This window comes from Leuresthes tenuis, unplaced genomic scaffold (genome assembly GCF_036924035.1).
Source record: "Leuresthes tenuis unplaced genomic scaffold, fLeuTen1.0.hap1 SCAF_10, whole genome shotgun sequence".
Lineage (NCBI taxonomy): Eukaryota > Metazoa > Chordata > Actinopteri > Atheriniformes > Atherinopsidae > Leuresthes > Leuresthes tenuis.
In genome coordinates this window covers 35,958,130-35,980,458 of record NW_027325364.1, presented here as the reverse complement: position 1 = coordinate 35,980,458, position 22,329 = coordinate 35,958,130, and the positions used below count along the sequence as shown (strand labels likewise).

At 42.4% G+C, this 22,329-nt stretch overlaps 2 protein-coding genes across 3 annotated transcripts in view; one reads left to right on the top strand and one right to left on the bottom strand.

Moving 5' to 3' along the window:
• tcaim (T cell activation inhibitor, mitochondrial) overlaps positions 1–22,329 on the top strand; it is a 382,005-nt gene that overhangs the window by 228,141 nt on the left and 131,535 nt on the right. The gene's annotated exons all lie outside the window — the stretch shown is intronic.
• fbl (fibrillarin) lies at positions 295–9,787 on the bottom strand. The gene is made up of 9 exons (XM_072395020.1): positions 9,674–9,787; positions 8,039–8,155; positions 6,033–6,179; positions 5,581–5,675; positions 5,038–5,208; positions 4,239–4,371; positions 3,162–3,274; positions 2,594–2,739; positions 295–1,278 (listed from the first exon to the last, which is right to left on the bottom strand). Exons 1-9 carry the CDS (start codon positions 9,681–9,683, stop codon positions 1,254–1,256), a joined length of 957 nt encoding a protein of 318 aa, XP_072251121.1. The 5' UTR covers positions 9,684–9,787; the 3' UTR covers positions 295–1,253.

Sequence of the window (22,329 nt, the reverse complement as noted above, 5' to 3'; positions counted from 1 at the left end):
AGGAGCAGTTTGGTGCCAGTTTACGAGGTCGGAAACAGTTTTTTTTTTTTTAAACCGCTGTATGTGCCTCCAGTCAGCAGTAAACGCACATCTTTGCATCCATCTATTTCACTGAATATATGGAGGGCTACTGTCATGAAAGACCTCAAATTTAGATTTACCGATACCCGAGCAGGCGAGCTTCGTACAGGTGACAACTGGACCAAAGCCGACGTTCTGTATACAGAACTCAAAGGCGTTTCCATGTTGTGAGATTGGCTATATAGTTAAATAGAAATAAATTAATGACCAAAATACACGAATACACTCGTTTTTATTTAAAATATTTGATACAAAAAAAACAAAAACTGTAGCTGTTTCCATCATTATGTCTTCAATCATAAACTGGGCTGACAAAAAGGTAATACCAGAATCAAATTACAGGTCAGAGTGAAAAAAACATCTACGTTGGTCTGTAAACAGAGGGTCAGTTTACCACCTCAGCCATGATCAGGTCAGCATTACAGGGTTCCTCCCTGAGGAACACTGAGGGGACAGGCAGCCTGAGGCTCCTCTTCACATGAGCTGCCACAGGCACAAACACTGCTGCAAGCCGGCTCTGACAGATTACAGTACTTGCATGGTAGCCTGGAAGCTTAAATATTTATAATTTCCCTAACAATGTGACCCCCTACTCGCACTCACCGCTTACCCTCATACAGTTCAATAAAACATGGAGAAAATAACTGAGATTACAATGTAACAAAACTGAAATAAAAGCACTGACTATAGAACAGTCTCAGCAGAGCCTAATTTAAACCACATGGTAATTATTCAAATGATCAGAACTATAAAACAATCTTTTTTTTTTTTAAAGATATATTCTGTAAATAAACAGCACAGAACATGTTTACAGGGCAGCAGCTGGTGAAGCCAAACATTTTCTGAGAACTCTTAAGGCTGAGCTCACACTAAAGTATGCACGAGTAATATTTGCATAACATGAGTGGTTCATAGAGAAGTCATCTTTCACATAGGAAACTACGAATGTGTCAACTAACTCTTTTTCCATAAAAGATAAGGACGTGGCTATTTAATGTGCTCCCAACCTTATCAAGAAATAAACCTTCAGCAGTTAATGGTTGCTTATTTAACTATCAAAGAACTTGAAGGAAAGAACTCAAACAAAATTTGCACTGCAGGTTAGACCCGGCTTCACACTGAAGAGATCCGGGGGGGGGGTCGCCGCTGCTTGGTTGTTTTTCTTCCACACCTTACTTCTTCTGTTTAGGTGGAGGTCTGGTGGAGAAAGAAAGGGGGGCAGTCATTATTCATTACATTTCTTTTCCAATAGAATATGTAAAGTGATCACCTTAAAGCACTGACACAGCTCATGTTATAAGTCAATGTTCTGCTTGGAAACCTTTCATCTTGGTGTTCACATGGATGTTACTTTGTCCCCTTCCTATAACTACGTATCTCTGCACACCAATTAGGATTTGGCTGATTTGGCTCCATGTCTTCACATAGTCCAGATTCCCCACAATGCCACACATTATTTGTTTTTCACTGTACTTACCACCTGATATTATACCGTCAGAATCGACTAGGCTGTTACAGCAGTTCACCTTCAGATACTGCAGTTATCATGATGGACACTAAAGGAATAGAAAAGGCTACACAATCTTATTTTAGAGAGAAAACAATAAGCGTCCCAAACGGGAATCTGACAAGTGGCAAGTGTGAGGACTATTTTTTTTTTATTTAAATTTCCCATGCTGACAATTGTTGTAAGTCATCTATGATGAGTCTGTTTAGTTATCACAGACAAAGAGCAATGGAATAACAAGAAGCTGTGAATTCGGGCTTAAAGTGTTTCTCAAGCCACCAAAGTTTTTAAATCAAGTTCCTTGGGGGGAAAAAGCCACTAAAACAAACGGAAAAAGAAAAGAGCAGCCTGTATGACGAAATAGTGTCACGACAGAAATGTCTACAGGGTTGAAATGTTTCCTTGGGTTTGCTATAATCAAGAGAATGACCGTGTCCCGTTTTACTTAACAGGAATTCCTACAGAAATGTTTAAATTAAATTATAATGGGCCTAATTTGCTTTCTGATTGTTACACACACAAAGAAAGTATGCTCGACTAAAAAAGCCCCCATAATTTGACAGGTACTGGCCTTTCATACACCGAGGGCTGAGTCATTATAAAACCTGGTCGGTGTATAGGCTTGCTGTAGGAGTGTGTGAATAGATGGTTTGCAGTGTAAAAGGGCTTTGAGTGATTAATTCCACTAAGAAAGCACTATATAAGTACAATCCAGTTAGTGGTTGTAATTCAGTAAAAGAAGTAGTTCACACCCATAAGAGCGAAATGGAGAGAGCTCCTCTTTAGGAATTAGAGACATATCATATCTGGGAAGATTCCGGTCAGTCACAGAGTTTGTTGTTGGTCAATTCAGACCAGAAACAGCTGGTGAGTCACATCATTTTAATCTTTGGAGGTCAGACTAAATTCATAGTTGTTTCCATTCACCCTGATGTGCATCAAGTCTTCTTAAAAATCAGACCAAAAAGTCAGAGCAGGTGTCGGAGAACAGGAATGTTGGTTTACCTGTAGATGCCGACCACCACAGCATGGTCTCTTTCATAGGGTTCCAGTGTGAGCTGTTCTTGTGGCTTCATGTTCTCAGCGCTCATCTTCTTCACCTCTGATGCAAACACTGCCTCTGGAGCTGCTGTGGAGTCTATACAGTTAGCCTTAAAGAAAAGGAAAAAAAGCCTTTAAAAAAAGCTCAAAAACCCATGAACAAACTGCAAATGTGTTTGAATACAATTACCAATGACCACAGGACTGTGTGGCATCATAATTCAGATTGACACATCAACATAGCTCATACACCAAAATGAACAGAACTGCAAATTGAGCAGCAGGTTTGTGTTCCTTCACTAGTGCAATCTTTTCCTTGTAGCTGATCTTTTCAGAGCTCAAGTGGCTGAAAATGTATCAGATATTAACACGTCAAAAGCCTGTAAACTGGAATTTATAATCATTTCTAATTGTGACAGTCACATTACTGGTTCATCTATAAGGTAATGTGCATTTTTCTGTGTAATATAACTGGTTGTGTGCCAGTGACCTCTGTTTTAGTCACAACAAGTTGAGGCAGCCATTGCTGTACCTTTATTGATATCACAAAGTGTCCACCGTTCTTCAGGAAGTTGTGAGCATTTAAAGCAACAATCCTCGTCTGGTCAGGCTGGGCAACATCAGCAAAGATCACATCCACCATGCCTGTAGGGACACACAACACCACTGTCTCAGTACACAATGCAGGTTGACTTTTGTGTAGGAGTCTCATAACTACATCGTGTTCATTTCCAGTTAATACTACAATTTTCAGTAAGAGTAATAGAAAATCATAGATATTGATGGAAAGTTCATGTGTATATCATGTAGATATTTCATCTTATTTAATATATGATGAATGTCCCAGCACTGTATATACTTGGGACAGTGCTAAACTCAGGTTTTATGGGCCTATGTTGTGCCTCTCTTCAGCACAGTTTATTTAAAGTGACAGCTCAAAATATCACAGATAGTTCAGGCTGTCCTCTCAGTTTAGCCCAGTTTTTCAGTCCTATCCTTACAGACCGTTTCAGTGTGTAAAGGTCTAAATGTCCGTCTGCTGACCACGACTCTTTCAGGAAGAGGTCAGTGACTGAAAGAAGAGCAACCAACACAGATGGTCAGAACACTGTCAGACGCCTCCAACTTTCTCTGTGTGACCATTTTACGTGTAAACATAGCAGAATCTAAAGATGTTTTTAGCCTATGACTGTGATTCTATCTGACAGCTATGGTATGAGGACTTTATCAGTGCAGAGCTGCAGCCTGGATAATGGTTTGCATGTTAACGTGGCTGCATCTATGTCATCATTTCAGACAGGGATGTGGCTGCATCAGTACAGTGCAGCTAAGTGAGCACAGAGGGAGGAGAGGCACAAACAGATGAGTTGGTGTTTCACAGATGAACAGACGGAGACGGGGACTCTCACCAACTACATAAAAGTGTTTGTTTGCATCATTTTAATATGTTCGCTGCTTTACTTATCAGGCAAAAACTATGTTAATCCTGCCCCAGATAGACTATGGGGGGCGGGCAATCACCTGCATGACTTCCAACAGGACCGTTGCATGCAGCGAAGGTGCTTTAGCTGCACCTTGGACATGCTGCGGCTCTGAACTAACTACTTACCAACCAGCATTCTGTATTTGTGTGGATGTCGAGCGTCTTCAATGATTGGGATGATGTTGGTACGTTTTTTGGCCACATTAAGAAGGTCACGACCTGATCGATGGGAAAACTCCACAGCATAGACCAAGCCCTCCTATACCACAAGACAGAGTACAATCATTACCAGAAATCAAAACTATTTAAGTAGAAAACACACCACCCACATTGAAGTGAAACAACACGTGAGAACGCACAGGCCCTTTTACTTTCCTGCCAGTGCTGCCTACTTCCCTGATGGGCATCAAGTCCTTTCTCTGATGGCTTGGTCAGGTTTAGGCATGATGATGGACGTATTTAGACAAGAAAAGTCACAGGCAGAACCGAGTGGGTCATGCTCTGTGTCAACTTGCATGTCACAGTTTAAAAAGCTAGAGTCAGGCTGGGCACAGCCTGGGTTCACCTGCGTGTTTTCAAGCAAACATTTGAAGAAAAAGCTATTTTATCACCATGTTCCCATGGAGTTTTACGCTACCTCAAATTTCCATGTCACGACATCCATTTGCGTGGACACTTCAGAAACAGTTTCCAACAGCTCTCTTTGCAAGTACTTTAGGACAAACTGCTCAACGAATCCTGTTACTGGGTCATTTCCTGTCTGAGACTCCATACTGTGAAACAGTTTATTCTTCCTGAGGGGTAATCAATGGCTTTCTCTATGTGTAAAGGGCACCAACTCGAAAATTAGTGTTATTTGGAGATATTTGCTAGAATTCTGCCCCCTATCATGCGATTTTTGTCAAAGAATGCATGCAGTACTCACCGGTCCAACAATGTCAGAAACGTGGGACACTGTGGTGCCAGAGGCAGCCCCCAGGTACATGACCTTCGCTCCAGGCTTGATATGGATCTGATCAACTCCTCCCAGGATGGCAGCGGCCAGCTTAGATCTGAAAGGGTTCCAGGCTCTGTACTCAATCTTCGTCTCTCCTTCCTAACACAGAAATCGATTTAAATATTACTTTATTGATCCCAATAGGACATCACGTTTTGCAGCATAAATAATCAAAACGAATAGTTATTTCTGCTGGCAGGAATGATCTTCTGTGCTGAGGAGAGAATGTAGTGTGTGTGCTGTTGTCGGACACACAAACAGGTGAGAAAAATAAAAGATAAAATCACAAAAATACTATTGGAGCTCCTGTAACTTCGGTGCAGTGCATTCTAAAGCATTGTGGAAATGACACTGAATCGCAACCATATTTGATTTCACAAAGCCAGGAACCATTCAAAGCTGATGGAGTAGTGTGGAAGATAACTAACCATCGTGTTCCTGATCCAGTACAAAGCAGCACTCTTTCCTTACCTCCACATTCATCCTCTTCTCTCCATATACAGACTCGCCCACCACCATGTTCTTGGTCACCAGGGCGTCCTCCTTCCCTCTACAGATGAACACTCCTGAAAAGCATTACCCAAAGTAATTCTACAAATGATGAAACTTTGCTCTGAGGTCAATCTCATGTCCACAAGCAGAATGTGAGTTCAGAGTGGACACACCCATCTATTATATACAACCTGTGAAACACACTCTGCTTAATTGATCAGTTGATTAGAAGTTTTTTCCTTTTCCATCAGTTAGAAAACAGAACGGACTTTTTAAACTCGTCTTTCTCCCAAATCTAAATCCATCCTTTTTGTGCCCCATCTGAAATTGAATCCATGCTTCCTTTTAGTTTTTCATTTACACATCTCTTTAAACTTCAATCATTACAAATACACATAAATGACAACACTAAGGTAATAAAGTATAAAAACCTTCATGTCTGTGTGGCTCAATCAAGATCTTCTTCCCTCCTCCAAAGCCTCCTCTGCCACCCCTTCCTCCTCCTCTTCCTCTTGGGGTGCCTCTGCCACCTCCTCGTCCCCGAAATCCTCCACCATCTGGGGACCTGAATCCCCCTCCTGAAAAAAAGAAAGAGCTACTTTAATACAGCTACTAACAGGGTAATCTGTAAATCGGTAATTAACAAGTAGTCAAAAACACACCACATTTCCTGTTTTGACATATGTCAAAGTAAGAAGCACAGCATACAACAAGTATAACTCAGTTTTCATTTGAATTTCATTTGAAATTCATGTGGTACACTGACTTATTGAATCTAAAATACATCCAACCTCGTTCCATTATTCAGACCTCAACAAGTCTTTTAAATAATTAGCACACCAACAACCAACGTGCTGCACTTCTCATATGACATGGAAGACAGAGCTTTAGCTGAAGCTCGAGCAGACTGGGGTCTTTTCCGTGGAATTCTATCATTTGTTTGCTCTTTCAGTGGCAGAGGGTCGACTGATGAGCTCACCATACATTAGAATATTAAAGTAGTTGCTTATTGTCACACTGAGCATTACCTGCAGCTTGTGTGAGATCACTGAGAATACCGTGCATGTGCATGTGCACGTCACTCACACTGCAGCCTTTCAGGGAACAGTCCAGCTTTCTGACCTAACAGAAAACTCTTTTTCCGGGATGTATAATGTGAAGAGCGAGGACTTCACCGCCATATCTGTGTTCGAGTGGTGCGAAACTTTGATGGCAGTTCACATCATCATCAGTTGACAGGACACCAGTTAAGACTGATCATGACAGAACATTGAGAAATCAAATTTACCTTCTTTTCTAATATTTGACACCTCTGTTGGTTTATCTTGTACGTTTGTTGGTCCCCAGTCTCTGTGGAACACCCATAGCTTTGTAAAACTCAGTGTCTCCTTATGTTGAGCTCTTTTCTGCTTTCTGTTAAATTGGTGGTAACGGATGTGAAAGACCTCCTGGTGCTTTCCTGGAGCTCTTTGCAGTGACAAATGAATGTACAATGTTGGAACTAGTGAAATGTGTAAAGCGCAGTTTATGCTCCTCCGTCATTTCAACGCTGTAGCTACGGCGTCGACCCCTACGCCGTAAGGGCTGTGATTGGTCCGCTCAGAACGTAATTTCCTGCAGTTGCCTTTCCCAGCCTTAATGGCTGTACACGGTGAAGAAGCTCCTCAAATCGGCCCGTTGACATTTGTTCATCCAGCTCCCTCAGTGGGTGAACCAGTGTTGTGAATTCCCCCGTTCCCAGCCTCGACCGGTTCAGTGGTCGTACAGACCACCTCCGCTAACGTCTTTTGTCGCCTGCGCTTCAACATTTGTTTACTGTTGCTAAGTGTGACCGAAAGAAAAAGCAAGGATTGGGCTATAAATAACCCCTGAAACCACACAGCCCTAGCGGGTGTGTGAATCAGGATCAATCAAACTCAACATGTTCCCTTGATGCAGAGCTTTGAATGCTCAATGACGGCGCCGTGTCCACGTGACGCAGAAGCAGGAACTAGGCTTCAGCGTGTAACCTCCGAAACAGCGGGGTCACAATAACAGAAACAGAGTGGGTTCAGCTGGCATCTGATCAGCTCTTCAGGGGACTCCAATAGATCTGATCATTAAATAACAGTTTGGTTTCAACTTCCTCCTTTTTGGTTTGATCTACATCAGTCATTGTCTTCATTTTGAGCCATTTCTCCTGTTTTGGAGCATAAATCCAATCATGAATTATCCCTCACTGTCAAAGTCTTTGTGAATATGTTTGTCATTACTTCCATTTCTAACTAAAATGTTTTGATTATGAGGAACTGACTTCCTGACGTCAATAATGAACATACTGAGCATGACATGCATGCTTCCTCTCGTAACCACATTTAAGAGCCTACATTGTTGTACCTGACACAAAATAACATAAATAAAGAAGGATTACACATTATTTGAATAACAGCACACTCACCTCTTCCTCCTCTGAATCCCCCTCGTCCTCCTCGGTCACCAAATCCCCCTCGTCCTCCACGGTCGCCAAATCCCCCTCGTCCTCCTCTTCCTCCTCTGTCACCACGAGGACTGAAACCTGAAACACAGAAGGTGCATCAGCTGACTCCCCCTTACTGGGACTGGAAAACATGCGTTTGTCTTCTTTTCTTTCCTTCTTTTAGAAAACAAATATTTTGCCTTTATCAGGATGACACAATATCAGGGAAAATGCAATATGCTTCAGATTTGTTGGATATTGCAATGATGACACGACTCGCAATATATATATAAGCAAATACTTCAATACATGATTGAAATCTGATGTGTGTTAAAGGCTGCATTCCACTTCTCTACATTGCAGCACTGTAAGACTGGCTGCTCCATGTGGCGTGTTTACACGACACGGTGCTGATACAGAACATCAATTTAATGCTCAGTCACTTTGTATCTCCTCCATCCTTCTTTACGGTGAGGAAAAAGCAGGAGAACAGGAGTTTCACCCATCCACAAATCAATAATACTGATACATGTTAAGAAACAAACCAAAGCAGTCAGACTAATCTGAACTCTATTTATTACTGCCAAAATTAGCTGAAAGCTATATGGACTTTGATTCTATCCTGTTGTTTGAACGTTTTTAACACAAGCAAGTTACTATTAAAACAAACTATTGGATGTTCCACAACACTTCCTATGTCCAGGAACATGGAGCACCTTCATTCTTCAACCTAAATGTTGGCTTCTTCTAAGATTTATTTTATTCTGATCGTGGCTTAGACCATCATTATGGAGGGAGTATTAGGATGTTATATCTGGTGTTCAAGATTTTAACAACAAACATTTCACATATCTCAACTTATGTTCAGAGTTCTTCTCTTTTCACTTCGGTTCATCTATTTAGCGCCAAACTTTAACAAGTATCTCACTGATTGAATCTGGAAGAGAAATCATTAACACAATTTCCCCAGACTATCGAAATATGACAAAGAATGACTACTTATTCACAGAAAACAGACTAGGAGAAACACCAACAATGAAAGATTGGCAGAAACTTCTAACACGCGGTGAAGTCAACACTTCCACCTCTGCTGGATAACCAGAGCCGCCTCCTACAGCCACGTTTCTGCTCCACTTGAGTGTCTGTGGGCCAACATGGACGTTCATAAAGCGGTCAACTCCAGCAGAGGCTGCATGACCCTCACCCTCCGAGCTTCAAACTCATTGTCTGCAGTGTGGACGGGAGAGCTGACCGGTACTTTCTGTCCAACTGTGGCTCAAGTCTTCGGCCGTGTTGTGCTGCTCAGGGAGTTTTAAAACACGTGTTGAGCGGCGCGAGGCTTCATGAGTTCTTCATTCACACGTGATGCTCCAGAAGTCATTTTAACGAGCACTTCTGCTTGTTAACGGCTCTCCTACACTACATCCATATGTATTCAGTCAAACACATTAATACGGTTGGCAGCGGAGTATTTCCAGTCCGTCTATCTGACCATGATGTTCACTGAGGAGCATGGCGTCGCAGGCCACTCACACACCCGCGCCTCAAACACAAATACTTGACTTTGTATAAAAGCTAGCGCCATTTAAAATACTGTCGTGTGTAATGTTACCGTACCTGGCCTCATGTTATCTGCAGAAAAGCGTCGAATCGATCTGCTTACTGACTTCTTCTGTTTCTCCTCCGGCGGCTGTTACTCTCGGAAGATATAGTCTGCGCACGTGTGCAGCTGTAGCGCATGCTCAGACCATACAGACTCATAGTTCTTCTTCACCTAATCTAATGTTGGTTGGACAATAGGATCTTGCTATACCGCCACCTATTTGTCTAAACTCCTTCGTCTCCTCCTCCATGGGAGGAATAATTTATCTGTATTAGTTTTGCTTTCAGTCTGTTGACTTTGTTCACTTCAAACATGACCAGAAAAAGCTTAATGCATTACTGATGTTCCAGTGAAACCTTTAATTTTTTTTTTTTTTTAAATCAAGCACTGGCCTAAGGTGTGGCAACTGCTTGTATCTTGGCATGAGATACTGAGTTGTACAAACTCATACATACAAGTCCAATCCTCCACTAACCTAACCTAATGACATCTTGAGGCCAATATTTATGTAGAGGATATATAGAAATACTCTACAGTTGTTGGATGTGATCAGTGATCTGTGTCCATCAGTGATGGACCAGAGGTTGAATACAGGGGAGTGGTCAATCACTGTACGGCATGATGTGGGAACATTCACCTCATCTTCAATATGAACAAAACAAAAGAGATGATTCTGGATTTTAGGAGGACCAGGTATAAACCAAACACTTTTTCGAAACATGGGAGAAGAAGTGGAGGTGGTTGAGGACTACAGATTCCTGGGAGTTTACCTGGACAGCAGACTGGAGTGGAAATGTAACACGCTGCCTACAAGAAAGGACAAAACAGACTGCACTTCTTAAGGAAGCTTAGGTCCTCCAGTGTCCACAACAAGATGCTGCATATCTTCTACAAGTCTTTGGTGGAGAATACAGATTTTGCAGATTTTGCTGCATCCGTTGGGGCAGCAGCATCAGAGCCAGAGACTCAAAGAAACTGAAACTGAAGAGGCCTAGCGCTAGATTGGTTCAGTCATTCTCTGTACGGAAGATACCAATATGTGGGAGGAAAAAAAAGAGAGAAAATTGCAACTTATCATACACATCCATCAGTCATGGGGTCTCCCAGGGTTCTATCTTGGAGCCACTTCTCTTCAGTCTGTATATAAATTATTTTGTGAATTCCTTGTCTGTATTACACAGAGTATTATTTGCTGATAACTCGAACTTGTTTCTTGCCCTGAAGAATCCAAAGGAACTTGAACAATTCATAAAAAAAATCCCTAAGGGAGTGGTACAAAGAGATGAAAGACCTTCTGATCTCAAAAGTGAGAGTTAAGCTTAACAAAGAGCTCAGGACTGGTGCAACCGCTCCATCCTGGAAAGAACCCCTTATCTCTTTAATACCAAAAAAAAAAAGCAAAGACAGACTTGATTGTGGAAGCTACTGACTTTCAAGCAAAAATACTTTAAATGATCCTTCCTCAAAGAATCAGAATCAAACGCATTCAACTTAGGATGGCAAACCAAACAAGGTTGCCTGATCAGTCCTTAATCGTTTGCGCTATTCGACAGAATAAAGCCACTGCAGCTATAAGAATGCATGGTCAAGAACCAAACATTGTTATTTTCTGATGAAATATTGATCTATTTATCTAATCTCGATACCTCCATCCTAAAACTTTTGTCCGTCTTGAATTCATACAGCTCAGTTTCAAGTTACAAAGTAAATGCCATGCCATGTTGCACAAAACGAGCAGTAGCAAACTTTGTGTGAAGATAGCCGACCGTCACAGAGCACGGAGCAAATAAGCTGTGCTGCAGGGGCGCGTGTCGATGACTTTATCCCAAGTGACCCAGGTGTAGAAAGCCCCCATTAACAACAACACGGCAGCTCTGAACTAAGAGTGTAATAGTATGCGTTCATTCATTCGTCTTAAAGTATTGGTGAAATAAAGACAGATAATGCCTTATTTAGAGGCTGTATTGTCTATGCCCCATTCACTCCTGTTATATGTGTCACGGTGCGTGGTGCGAGAAGGGACCCAGATGCAGTTCTTTTCCAAAAATCAAAAGGTTTATTTCCAAAACAGGGAGCAGGAACAAAAGGCGCGGCAGAGCCGGATTATCAAAAATACTTAACATAAAAAAGAGACACTAACAAAACCAGGCTATGAAAAACCACTGACTACGGCTATCTTAAACGGCTATGAGGCTGGCAATCAAACTTATCTTTTTCGTGGAAGCATGAAGGGATAGTGAGGTAAGGATTCTGCAGTGACTGAAAGGAAACCAGAAGACTAAATACTGTGGAGGGAGTGATCAGTGAATGAGGTGCAGCTGTGAACAATAAACCAGGTGACTTGAGTGAACTGAGGTGGCAGGAAAAACAGGACTAGAACATAACTGAAACCATGATTAAACAAACTGTGACATAACAAACTTCTATAGCCGACTGTGACAATATGGATATATGTGGATCTCAAGTGATATAAATAGCATCCGAAGAACACCGACTTTCACCAAAATGTTGTGAGTAGATGAACACATTTTATGCCAGAAATAAGGTCCAGGTTAAAAAAAAAACAAAAAAAACCAACATCTTCCCTTTTAAGTACTCAGTGAGCCAGAAGCCACCACCGGTGAGTTAAATGAGCAATCAGCCAGCAGCACCCACCAGAAAGTCCCTCAAACAGAGCCGGACAAACAGGAAACACTCACAAATACAAGTACAAGTATGGCAAATCCTCACAATACAAGAGGGGTGTTCCACGAACGTAGCTAAAGAAAGCCAGGCTGTACCAGGAAAGCCTCGCTTAAACTAACAACATCTCATAATTAAGCCTCAAGTCATTCCACTAAGACATTTCAGCTACATCTAATCAAGGCTAATTCAAGCGAGGCTTTCATAGCCTGGCTATGTGCGAGTGCCCGAGGAACGTAAGAAGCCCTGACAAGTGGATTGTGGAAAAAAGGAGACAGCAGAAAAGTAGAATGGAGAACAAAGAATGCTGATGGAGCTGTATGATGAGTTTAAAAGTGTGATCACCAGAAAAGGTAATACAGGTGCAATCAATAAAGCGAGGGAAATGGCCGCAAACAATTACCGACGAACTAAATGCGTAAGTTATACAAGTTTCATACCATTGTCAATTGTTACATGTTTATTTCACTGTCCTTATGTTTTTATGCTTTCCTCTTTGTGTTATACATTTTTTACATAAAGCATGCTGAATTGTGTCTGTATGAGATGTACTGCACAAATATAATGCCCCTGCTTAGTTTATTTATAACCCAATAATCAACACGCATCATCATACTTTGTGACTATATTATGTGAGTGTGTGACCCACATATTAATGCTTCACTGTTAAAATCGCGCACCACCCCATACCACCCCCAAGGGAATGGTCAGTGTGAGCGGTTCAACCGGATGCTCCACAATTTGCTGTGCATTCTGCCTGTATCCTGAAAACGGGATTGTCATGTGTGCCTGCCTCATGTCCTGCAGACAAGTTTGTGGCGAGGAAGAGGAACCAAATAAAACTAGACTTAACTAAAGAGAAAACAAGGAAAACCAACAACGCCACCCTGGGAATTGCACCCAGATAATTAGGTTGCCATATTAAAGGCACACAGGTGAGTTAATCAGGCAGCATGAGACGAGGATTGGGGGGGTAAAGAAAAGCAACCAAAATCACCCATGTGGCAGACACACACACTTAATTAGACCTGCTTCCCAAACAAAACCACCGCCACCACCGGCCATCAGCAACTGCAACAGAAAGAAAGGTCTGTGAAGTACAGAGTGCTGAGGATGGCCAAGGAGGGTGGTTCGTGTACACATTGTACCGGTGGATGACGAGACCAAAACCAGGCAGGTCCACCGCACTATGTTGAAGGCTGTCGTAGAGCCAGGATTGCCCTCAAAAGCAGCTGATGAGCCTGTCGCCAGCAAATCCTCTCTGTCTCTGAACACACACTCTCTTCGAATTGCACAATGCAATGTCTTCTAATACCGCTAAAGCAGCCATTGTTTATAATGGTATGCATTGCACCACTTCGCGCATGCTTTTATATCCACTCATGCAATTTCAGACACATGGATGTGTTAAATGTTCATCAGTATTAATTGTTCATGTGTCTCAGATGTGCACATCCCTCAGTCTGAGGACAAATTGTGTTCACATTTATTTATTATAACAGTTTCCCAACATCACCTCTAAGTGTTGCCAAAGAATCATCAGCTGTAGAAAAGTGCGTACGCCAGCCCTGAAGTTGGCGTGAGGCACCGCACATTTCTACGGTCGTTTTGCTCTTGATGCTTATAATCGTTGATGTGAAAAAGCGCATACGCCACTTTTTTTGTGCGTATGCACCCTTTGTACATGAGGCCCCAGATCTCCAAACAATCCAAGAGGCTGGATGACAAAGGTACAGAGATTGATAATTCCTGGAGGTGAAAACAACACACACATTTCTGAAGTCAATCATAACTGAAACCAGAGACTCAAATTAGTTTTGAGCGGAGAGTTGAAATTCTAAGCAGGAGATAATCAGTCCAGCACAGGTGAGTTGGATCACTAATTTGCCACTCTGAGAACACTGCCCAAGGAAGGCAATGAAACAGGAGAGAGGGAGAGAGAGAGTGGAGGAAGAAAAACAAAGAAAAACCCACAAACCCTAACAGCTTTCACACATGGACATTGGACATTTCCAATGTCCAGCTGTTGTTCACACAAACATGCCAGATCGATGGAGATGTGCTCTCCTGGCTGGAAATGTGTGGGAGAAGGTGCAGTGGAATGGTTGTTGTTTGTGTTTAAAGAGTGCAAGAGAAGGTAATGCAGAAATGATTCTGTTTTTCAGTGTTTTCCAATTGAGATTAGCAGATGACACTCCCTATTGTGTTGATATAAACACTGTATGTATCTGTACATATTTGTAATAGCAGGAGACAGAAAGCAGCGTACAGGTCAGCAGAAAGAACAAACTCTCACTGGCACACACACTCACATAGTGGAAGTAAATGCTCCAGAATATTTGCTGATATGTTAATACATTGCCTCACCTGCTATCAATCCACAGATTTAGTTAGAGGACAGGTTGGAAAGTCTAGAGAGAAAGATTTAGACATTTGTGTTCTAACATGTCACCGCTCTGAAACATCGCTAGAACATTTGAGAGTCTCATTGCATGTGTCAAAGTGGCTGTAGACAGTTCTCTCTTTTGCAAACTATCTCATGGAATAGCTATTTAGCTGTAGCATCATGACATCATTTGCAAAACTATATCTTTTACAGTTGTTCATGAAATTATCTGAAGGTTAAAAACCATCAGTACAGCAAACTTCAGTAGTGCTCAGCCCACCCTGCTTAATGCTTTAACCTAACCAACCCATCCATTGAAGGAGATGAGTAATAGCCAGTCACAGGCAGTGTGGGTAATGGCAATGCAATCTTAGGGGGGGAAAATGCAGCATACTCCTGATTAGGGCTGGGTACCGAACTTTGGTTCTTTTGAGGCACTGACCGAAATGCTTTGGTAGTACCGAGTATCAAAACATGCCTATTCTTTCGGTGCCAAGTTTCTGTACCCAAAGATAAATCACGTGATCAAGAACTGATCATGCTACTCTCGATTGGCTGTATTAACGTTACACTTTGCCGCATGCAGGAAAATGTGGTTATGCTCACAGACGGGGCTCACATGCATCTGTGTTGGGAACTGTAGTTGTGTGTGTATCGTCGAACTGGTTAAACAATGCCACTGAGGTCTAAAAAATACTGAGGTGAAAAATAAAACTGAAGGTTTGAACTGTTATGTGTTATGTGTAATTTCCTTTTTGTTAGAATTGATATCATAAAATTGGTATAAAAAAAAAGTATCGCTCAGGAACCGGTATTGAAGTGAAGATATCGGTATTGGCACTGGTATCACCTCCCATCTGTCATCGGAATCTGACGAATCATATGAGGAAGGCTGGTTAAGGGAGAGGTTTGATAAACTAACACTGACACACATTTTTTGGACGGAACATAAATGCGCTGTGTCAGTCTCTCTCACACAAGCTCAATGTAACCACCATGGACTATTCAGTCCCACACATCCCTCTCGCAAAACACATCAGATAATTGGGAAGATTTGTGCCAATTCATGGAGTCATGTAAGTGCGCAGCCGATTGGCAAGAAACATCTGATCGATCTGTCCTTTTTTCGACCTACACTGCAGCGCTACTCAAAAAGGCTGACATCTGTTGTGCACGCACAAAGAACAATCCAGCTGATACCCAGAAGTACTTTCTTGTTTGTAAGTAAGTTTGTTCGAAGATCAATCCACACATATCGCAGCCCTACAAGAAGTTCCTAAGACACTTTGGGCTGTTGGTAAATATGATGTAGGCCTCATCAAAGATTGTGAACCTGTAATCATCACTCCAAAATCAGACTTTAGACCTTGCAAGGCTCAGTATCCACTTAAACAAGAAGCCCTCGATGACATAACACTAATCTTTGAGTCTTTTAAGACAACAGGAGTAATTGTTCCATGTAATGATTCGCCGGTACGCACACCTTTGTTTCCTGTCAAGAAGATTAGAGATAAAGACCAACCAACAGAATGGCGTTTTGTTCAGGATCTGCAAGCAGTTAATGCAGAAGTCCAACCCAGGGCCCCACATGTTCTAAACCCTTACACCATCTTGTCTCAGGTTCCAAACAATGCAAAATTATTTTCACTGGTGGACCTTTCAAATGCCTTCTTCAGTGTTCCAATCCACCCAGACAGCCAATTCTGGTTTGCATTCAACTTCAATGGGCGAGGCTACACTTTCACACGTCTGTGCCAAGGATACTGCAAAAGTCCCACCATTTACAATCAGTGCGGTTACATGCGGGCAATTGGATCGGATTAATGGCTATATTACAATAAGATTGAGTTATTCAGCTCATGTAACAAGCTTAATCCGACAAGAAATGTAATCGGATCGGGTTACTTGCGATCGAATTAAGATCCCAGGATAGCTCGATCCGATTGCCCACTTTAACCTGCCTGGAGACGACAGTGGATAAGATCAAGTGTTCTGCACATGCGGGACATTTTTCCCGCGATCGTCACCCGGAAGTCTAAGGAGGCGATATTACTGTTGTCGCCGCCGTCAGAAAGAAACAAACAACGCGATGGAGAATGCATTTGGCGTTTGTGCCATAACCAGCTCATCACAAATGTAGAGAGACGTAACTTCATCTCGCTCTTCGTTCGCCATCTTTCTCGAATGCCTTAGTTTTGTTGTTGTTTTTGGTGAAGACGTCAACCAGAAGTGGCTCTAGCGATAGTTGAAATGGGTACAGTGCCACTTATCTACTGTGGTATTGCATGTTTTGTGCCAGTGATTCCATTCATTCACCGCCATGTAACAAAGGATAATTACCCTCAGATAAGGAGCAGAACCCAACTATAGCTATAATCGAGTTAATCTCATCATGTAAACCCACTGAATGAGGCTCTCAGACAAAGTCTGGAATCTGTTTTTCTCTCCCCAGGTACTGCCTTGTTACAGTATGTTGATGACCTCATGATCTGCAGTCTGACTAAAGAGCAGTGTGAAGCCAACACAGTCACACTCTTGAAACATCTGGCTAAAAACTGGTCACAAAGCCAGCTTGTCTAAACTCCAATTTGTCCAGGAAAAGGTTGTCTTCTTAGGTCATGTCATCACTTCTGAAGCTAAAACTCTTTCACCAAAAAGAGTTGATGTAATTCAGAACCTTCCAAAACCCGTCACAAAGAAGCAGATGATGTCATTTCTTGGTATGTGCTCTTATTGTCGACAATTAATTTCTAACTATGCCATTCTTGAAGCTCCACTTGCCTCTCTCATTCAAGGCCTGCAAGCAAAACATGAGATCAAATGAACTCCTGAAGTGGAACAATCTTTCACTGAACTAAAACTTGCCTTACAAAGCACTTCACTCAACTTGCCTTCCCTCAAACAATAGATGAAAAAGATGGATGCATGACTTCTGTTTTGTTACAGGACCATGGAAATAAGCTGCGCCCTGTAGCTTATTTTTCTTCAAAACTGGACCCCGTGGCTGCAGGTCTCCCAAGATGTCTCAGATATGTGGCGGCAGCTGAAAAGGCAGTTATGGCCTCCAGAGACATTGTGGGCTATTCTGATGTAGCTCTCCTGGTCCCACATGATGTGTCCATGATTTTACTTGAACAAAAGACTTCTCACCTCTCCACAGCACGATGGCTACAATACAACACAGTACTTTTACAAATGTCTAACATTACTGTCAAACGCTGTAATGTGTTAAACCTGCCACCCTCCTCCCCACACCAGACGATGGAGAACAACATAACTGCGTTGTCGTCCTCCAACAGGCTTGCTCGCCAAGACCTGATCTACAAGAAACACCATTAACACATCCTGATTTGGTTCTCTTTGTAGATGAATCAGCTTCAAGTGACCCACAAATTGGTCACAACAGAGTTGGTTTTGCTGTGAAACTCTTCTCTCCAGCTCACTTCCCCCTCACTATTCTGCACAGGCGGCAGAACTGATAGCGTTGACAGAGGCATGAAGACTAGCTAACAACAAAGTAGTAACCATCTACAATGATTCCAGATATGCTTTTGGTGTTGTGTATGATTTCGGCACTGTGTGGAAACACAGACAATCCCTAAAATCTGACAGCAAACACATTCTCTGCTCTTGCAAAGGCTTCTGTCCCAACTGGGTCCCTCCGTTGGTCCCAGGATTGTCGTCTAGCAGCTCCTACACCACGCCTAAGACAATCCAAACTCTGTTCATGTGTCGTCCCACGATGGTGGAATGACCTACCGAGCGCTACCAGAACAGGGGCGTCCCTGTCTATCTTCAAGAAGCTCCTGAAAACCCAGATCTTCAGAGAGCATCTCCTATCCCAGCACTTACCTTGTACTTCCCTACCCCCTCTATCTCTGCACTTTATCTTTCTGCACTTCCTTCTATGCCTGCACCCTATCTCTACTCTGTCACCTCTGACATAGTCAGACTAGTGGGTTCCTTCTATGTAGTTTATTGTTAGCTTTATATAGCTTGTTAATTCTTCATTTGTAAGTCGCTTTGGATAAAAGCGTCTGCTAAATACATAAACATAACATTACATTCTCCATCATGACAAAGTCGCAGCTTTTCTTGATGCCATTTTGCTCCCAAAGTCAATTGCTGTTTGTAAATGCCTTGCTCACACTAACAACACAGATCCTGTCTCTCAAGGAAATGCACGGGCCGATGCTGCTGCAAAAAGAGCCTCACTCCAACCCACAATAACTGATACTTTGTTTGTATCAATTCCTGTCACTATTCCCACCTTTTTGATTTTCAGTTCATGCGCAGAAGTTCTGTCAATCGTGTATGGTTTGTGCAAGTTTTCACGCAGGTAAAACCAAAACAATCACACATACCTCTCACCCATCACTAGACAGACCATTCGAACACTTAATGATGGATTTCATAGAACTGTCACCAGCAGAAGGAAAGAAATACTGCTTGGTAATAGTTGACATGTGGTCAAAATGTATTGAAGTATTTCCAGCAAAACACCAGAGTAGCCAAGTGGTAGCAAAGGCTCTGCTAACAGAGATTATTCCCAGTTGGAGAATACTAACTAATCTGAGCAGCGATAATGGCTCTCACTTTGTCAATTCTGCAATAACCCAAATCAGTGAATTTCTCGCTATTGACCTCAGAAAACATTGTGCATATCACCCTGCCAGTGGATGTGCTGTTAAACGAGAAAATGTCACTCTAAAATCAAAATTGGCCAAGTGTTGTGAGGAAACAGGACTGCCATGGACAAAAGCTTTGCCTATTGTTCTAATGCATATGAGGATGAGGAAATGATCTAGAGAAAACACTTTGAAATTCTTCTTGGCAGACCTCCATCGCTGGGAGTAGAACTTGTAACCAGGCCACTCCCCTCCACTGGCCAATGTGAGGACAATATGTTACAATATTGCAAAAGATCCTCCACTCTCGCTCAGATTTCACAGCAGGTGAAATCAGCCCTTCCACCACCAGCTTCCACATCACTCCATGACTTCCAGCCCGGCGACTGGGTGGTAATAAAGGACCTAAGAAGAAAGCCCTGGCATTCCAAACAGTGGCGAGGTCCATTCCAGGTGCTTCTGACGACACATACCGTTGTGAAGATAGTTGAGAGGGGAACGTAGTTTCACACCAGCCACTGCAGGAAGATCCCAGAGCCAACGGAGGAACCAAGAGGCCAACCCGATCGACACGAGGACGGACGACACCTGGACGAACAGAGGCAGAGGAGGACGGACGAGATTAGGACGAACAGAGGCCAAGGAGGACGGACAGTGCAAGGATGCACAGACGACAAAGAAGACGGTGCAAGGACGCACAGACGCCAAGGAGGACAACACGAAGAATCAACTCTGTAAATTCAACGAACACCAACTATAGGTGTTTCACCAAACTCCACCATGCATCACCTGATTCCGATGCTGTCATGTCTGGCGCAACTAATGGAGGCTTACACCTACAAACCTGCCAGGACTGTCACTTTGACAGAAGGACAAAGTGCAACATTCACCTGCCTCGTTTATCCTGAAATCTGGCAATCAGGACGGGTTCAGGCATATTATGCCAAGTATGACAAGTACCTATGCAGAGACCCCTGCGCCCCACACGATTGGCACTTGATCGTTGCCACCACTGACAAAACAATAACAATAACAAAAGTCCCAAATTCAAACGGAGCTCAAATCACCATCTCTGATGTCAAGCCCACTGATGCAGGCACGTATTGGTTTGGAATTGAATATCCAAGCTCGGATATGTACAGACAACTCACAGTCATAGTCAGTGGGCTACCAGACCCAACTGAAGCAACATCTAACATGCTGTCAGGTGTTAAAACTGTCTCTGTAACCTCTGCAATGGAAGACAACCACTCCAGCAGCTTAAACATTGCAAAGCCCAAAGACAACACAGTTCAGCAAGCCCTCAGACAATGTAATGACAACAGTGCGTGTGCTGTAGCTCTTTTACACAAAAAGAAGCTGAAAATTCCTGGTGACTGTTGGATGTGCCATGCTTTAACAGCTAGATGGCAAGCAAAACCTCTAACAGCAAATGTTGTATTACAAGGTCATGTGAAAGAATTTGGGGCAGAGAAGATCACGGTAAATGCACTGTTCCCCTGGGAATGATGATGTTATTAATTGCTGGTCAACAAATCAGCAATAATGCCACGGTTGCTCCACATCCCAATATTACCTGTGCTGACTCCCATTCAACGAACGACTAACATGGCATTTGAAGTTTATCTACAGCATGCAGAGACTTTGTTCAACATCATCATCGGGGCCTATATAGGCCAATCAAGTTGTCAAACTAGAATATTTGTGAATACTACAACACCAACTAATTGTTCTCACACATAGACTAATAACACCCAGACAAGATTTGCCTGTCCCTTTAGACAATTGTAATCCCAACCAGGTGTTAGGAACGGTGGTGAAGGTAGGACCCAGATGCAGTTCTTCAAATTCAAAAAAGGTTTATTCCAAACACAAGACAAGGCAAAAATATAAAGCGCAGCTGAGCGCTAAATACTTAGTGTTAGGCAAGACTATGGATAAATAACAAAAGAACTATGATTAACAAGACTATTAAATATCTGTGGCTATGGTGGTAAAAACCTGACTTGGCAATCGTGGCTGTGGCATGAAAGGTTCGTGAGGATTCTGCGATGAATGAGAGGAAACCAGGAGACTAAATGCTGTGGAGCTAGTGATTACTGAGTGCGTGCAGCTGATGACAAGGAAACAGGTGACATGAGTGAAGCTGATGGCAGGGGAGAAACATGACAAGAACATAAAGAACCTGAACATAACAATGATCAAAACATAAACTGTGACACCAGGAATAATGTGGTCTTGTGGTAGAAAGGCCTATCATGATTTGCCACCTCTATTTCAGTGGTCCGGCTGTTGTCATCCGTCAATTGTTGCAACTGATACAAAAGTCTTCCATAAGAAGGCTCCTGTCACCAGCATTCAATCCACCACGTTTTCAACCTTGCAGAGAAATTACTGGTGTTCCTTTCAAATATGATGGTTATGTACTAGCTGATCCCTGGACTACCCCCAACGCTAATGTGGGTTGGTTCCTATTTCTAGGAGGTTGGGATGGCTGCGGCCCTGAACAAAATTAATGGATCGCTACCCCAGCTCAGACTCTGACTCTGATGATGACATTTTGTACATTTTTATTTTATTTTATTTTTTGGGTTGTTTTGTTTGTTTTGTTGTTATTTTTCTCCTCTAAACAACTGCCATGATGATACATTTTGAAATCTGCGTGAATTGGTGTATCGGATACTTAAGTTGTGACTACTTATTTTTTTTCCCCTTTCATTTAGCTTTCTTTCTTTCTTTTCTTTTCTTTTCTTTTTCTTAAGTTTGTTTTCTGTTAGTGATTAATCAATAATCAAAAGGGAAAATTGTGATGGTAAATTTTATGACAGTCGAACTATACACACCCAAAGAACAGGGCCCCCCTCAGGTATAAATGTTCTTGGTTCCTTTTGTTTCTATCTTTTCATACCATTGCCACTGAATGGTGTGCTGAGACTGATATTTTTCCTGGCAACGAAAAATAAAATTTAGCCGG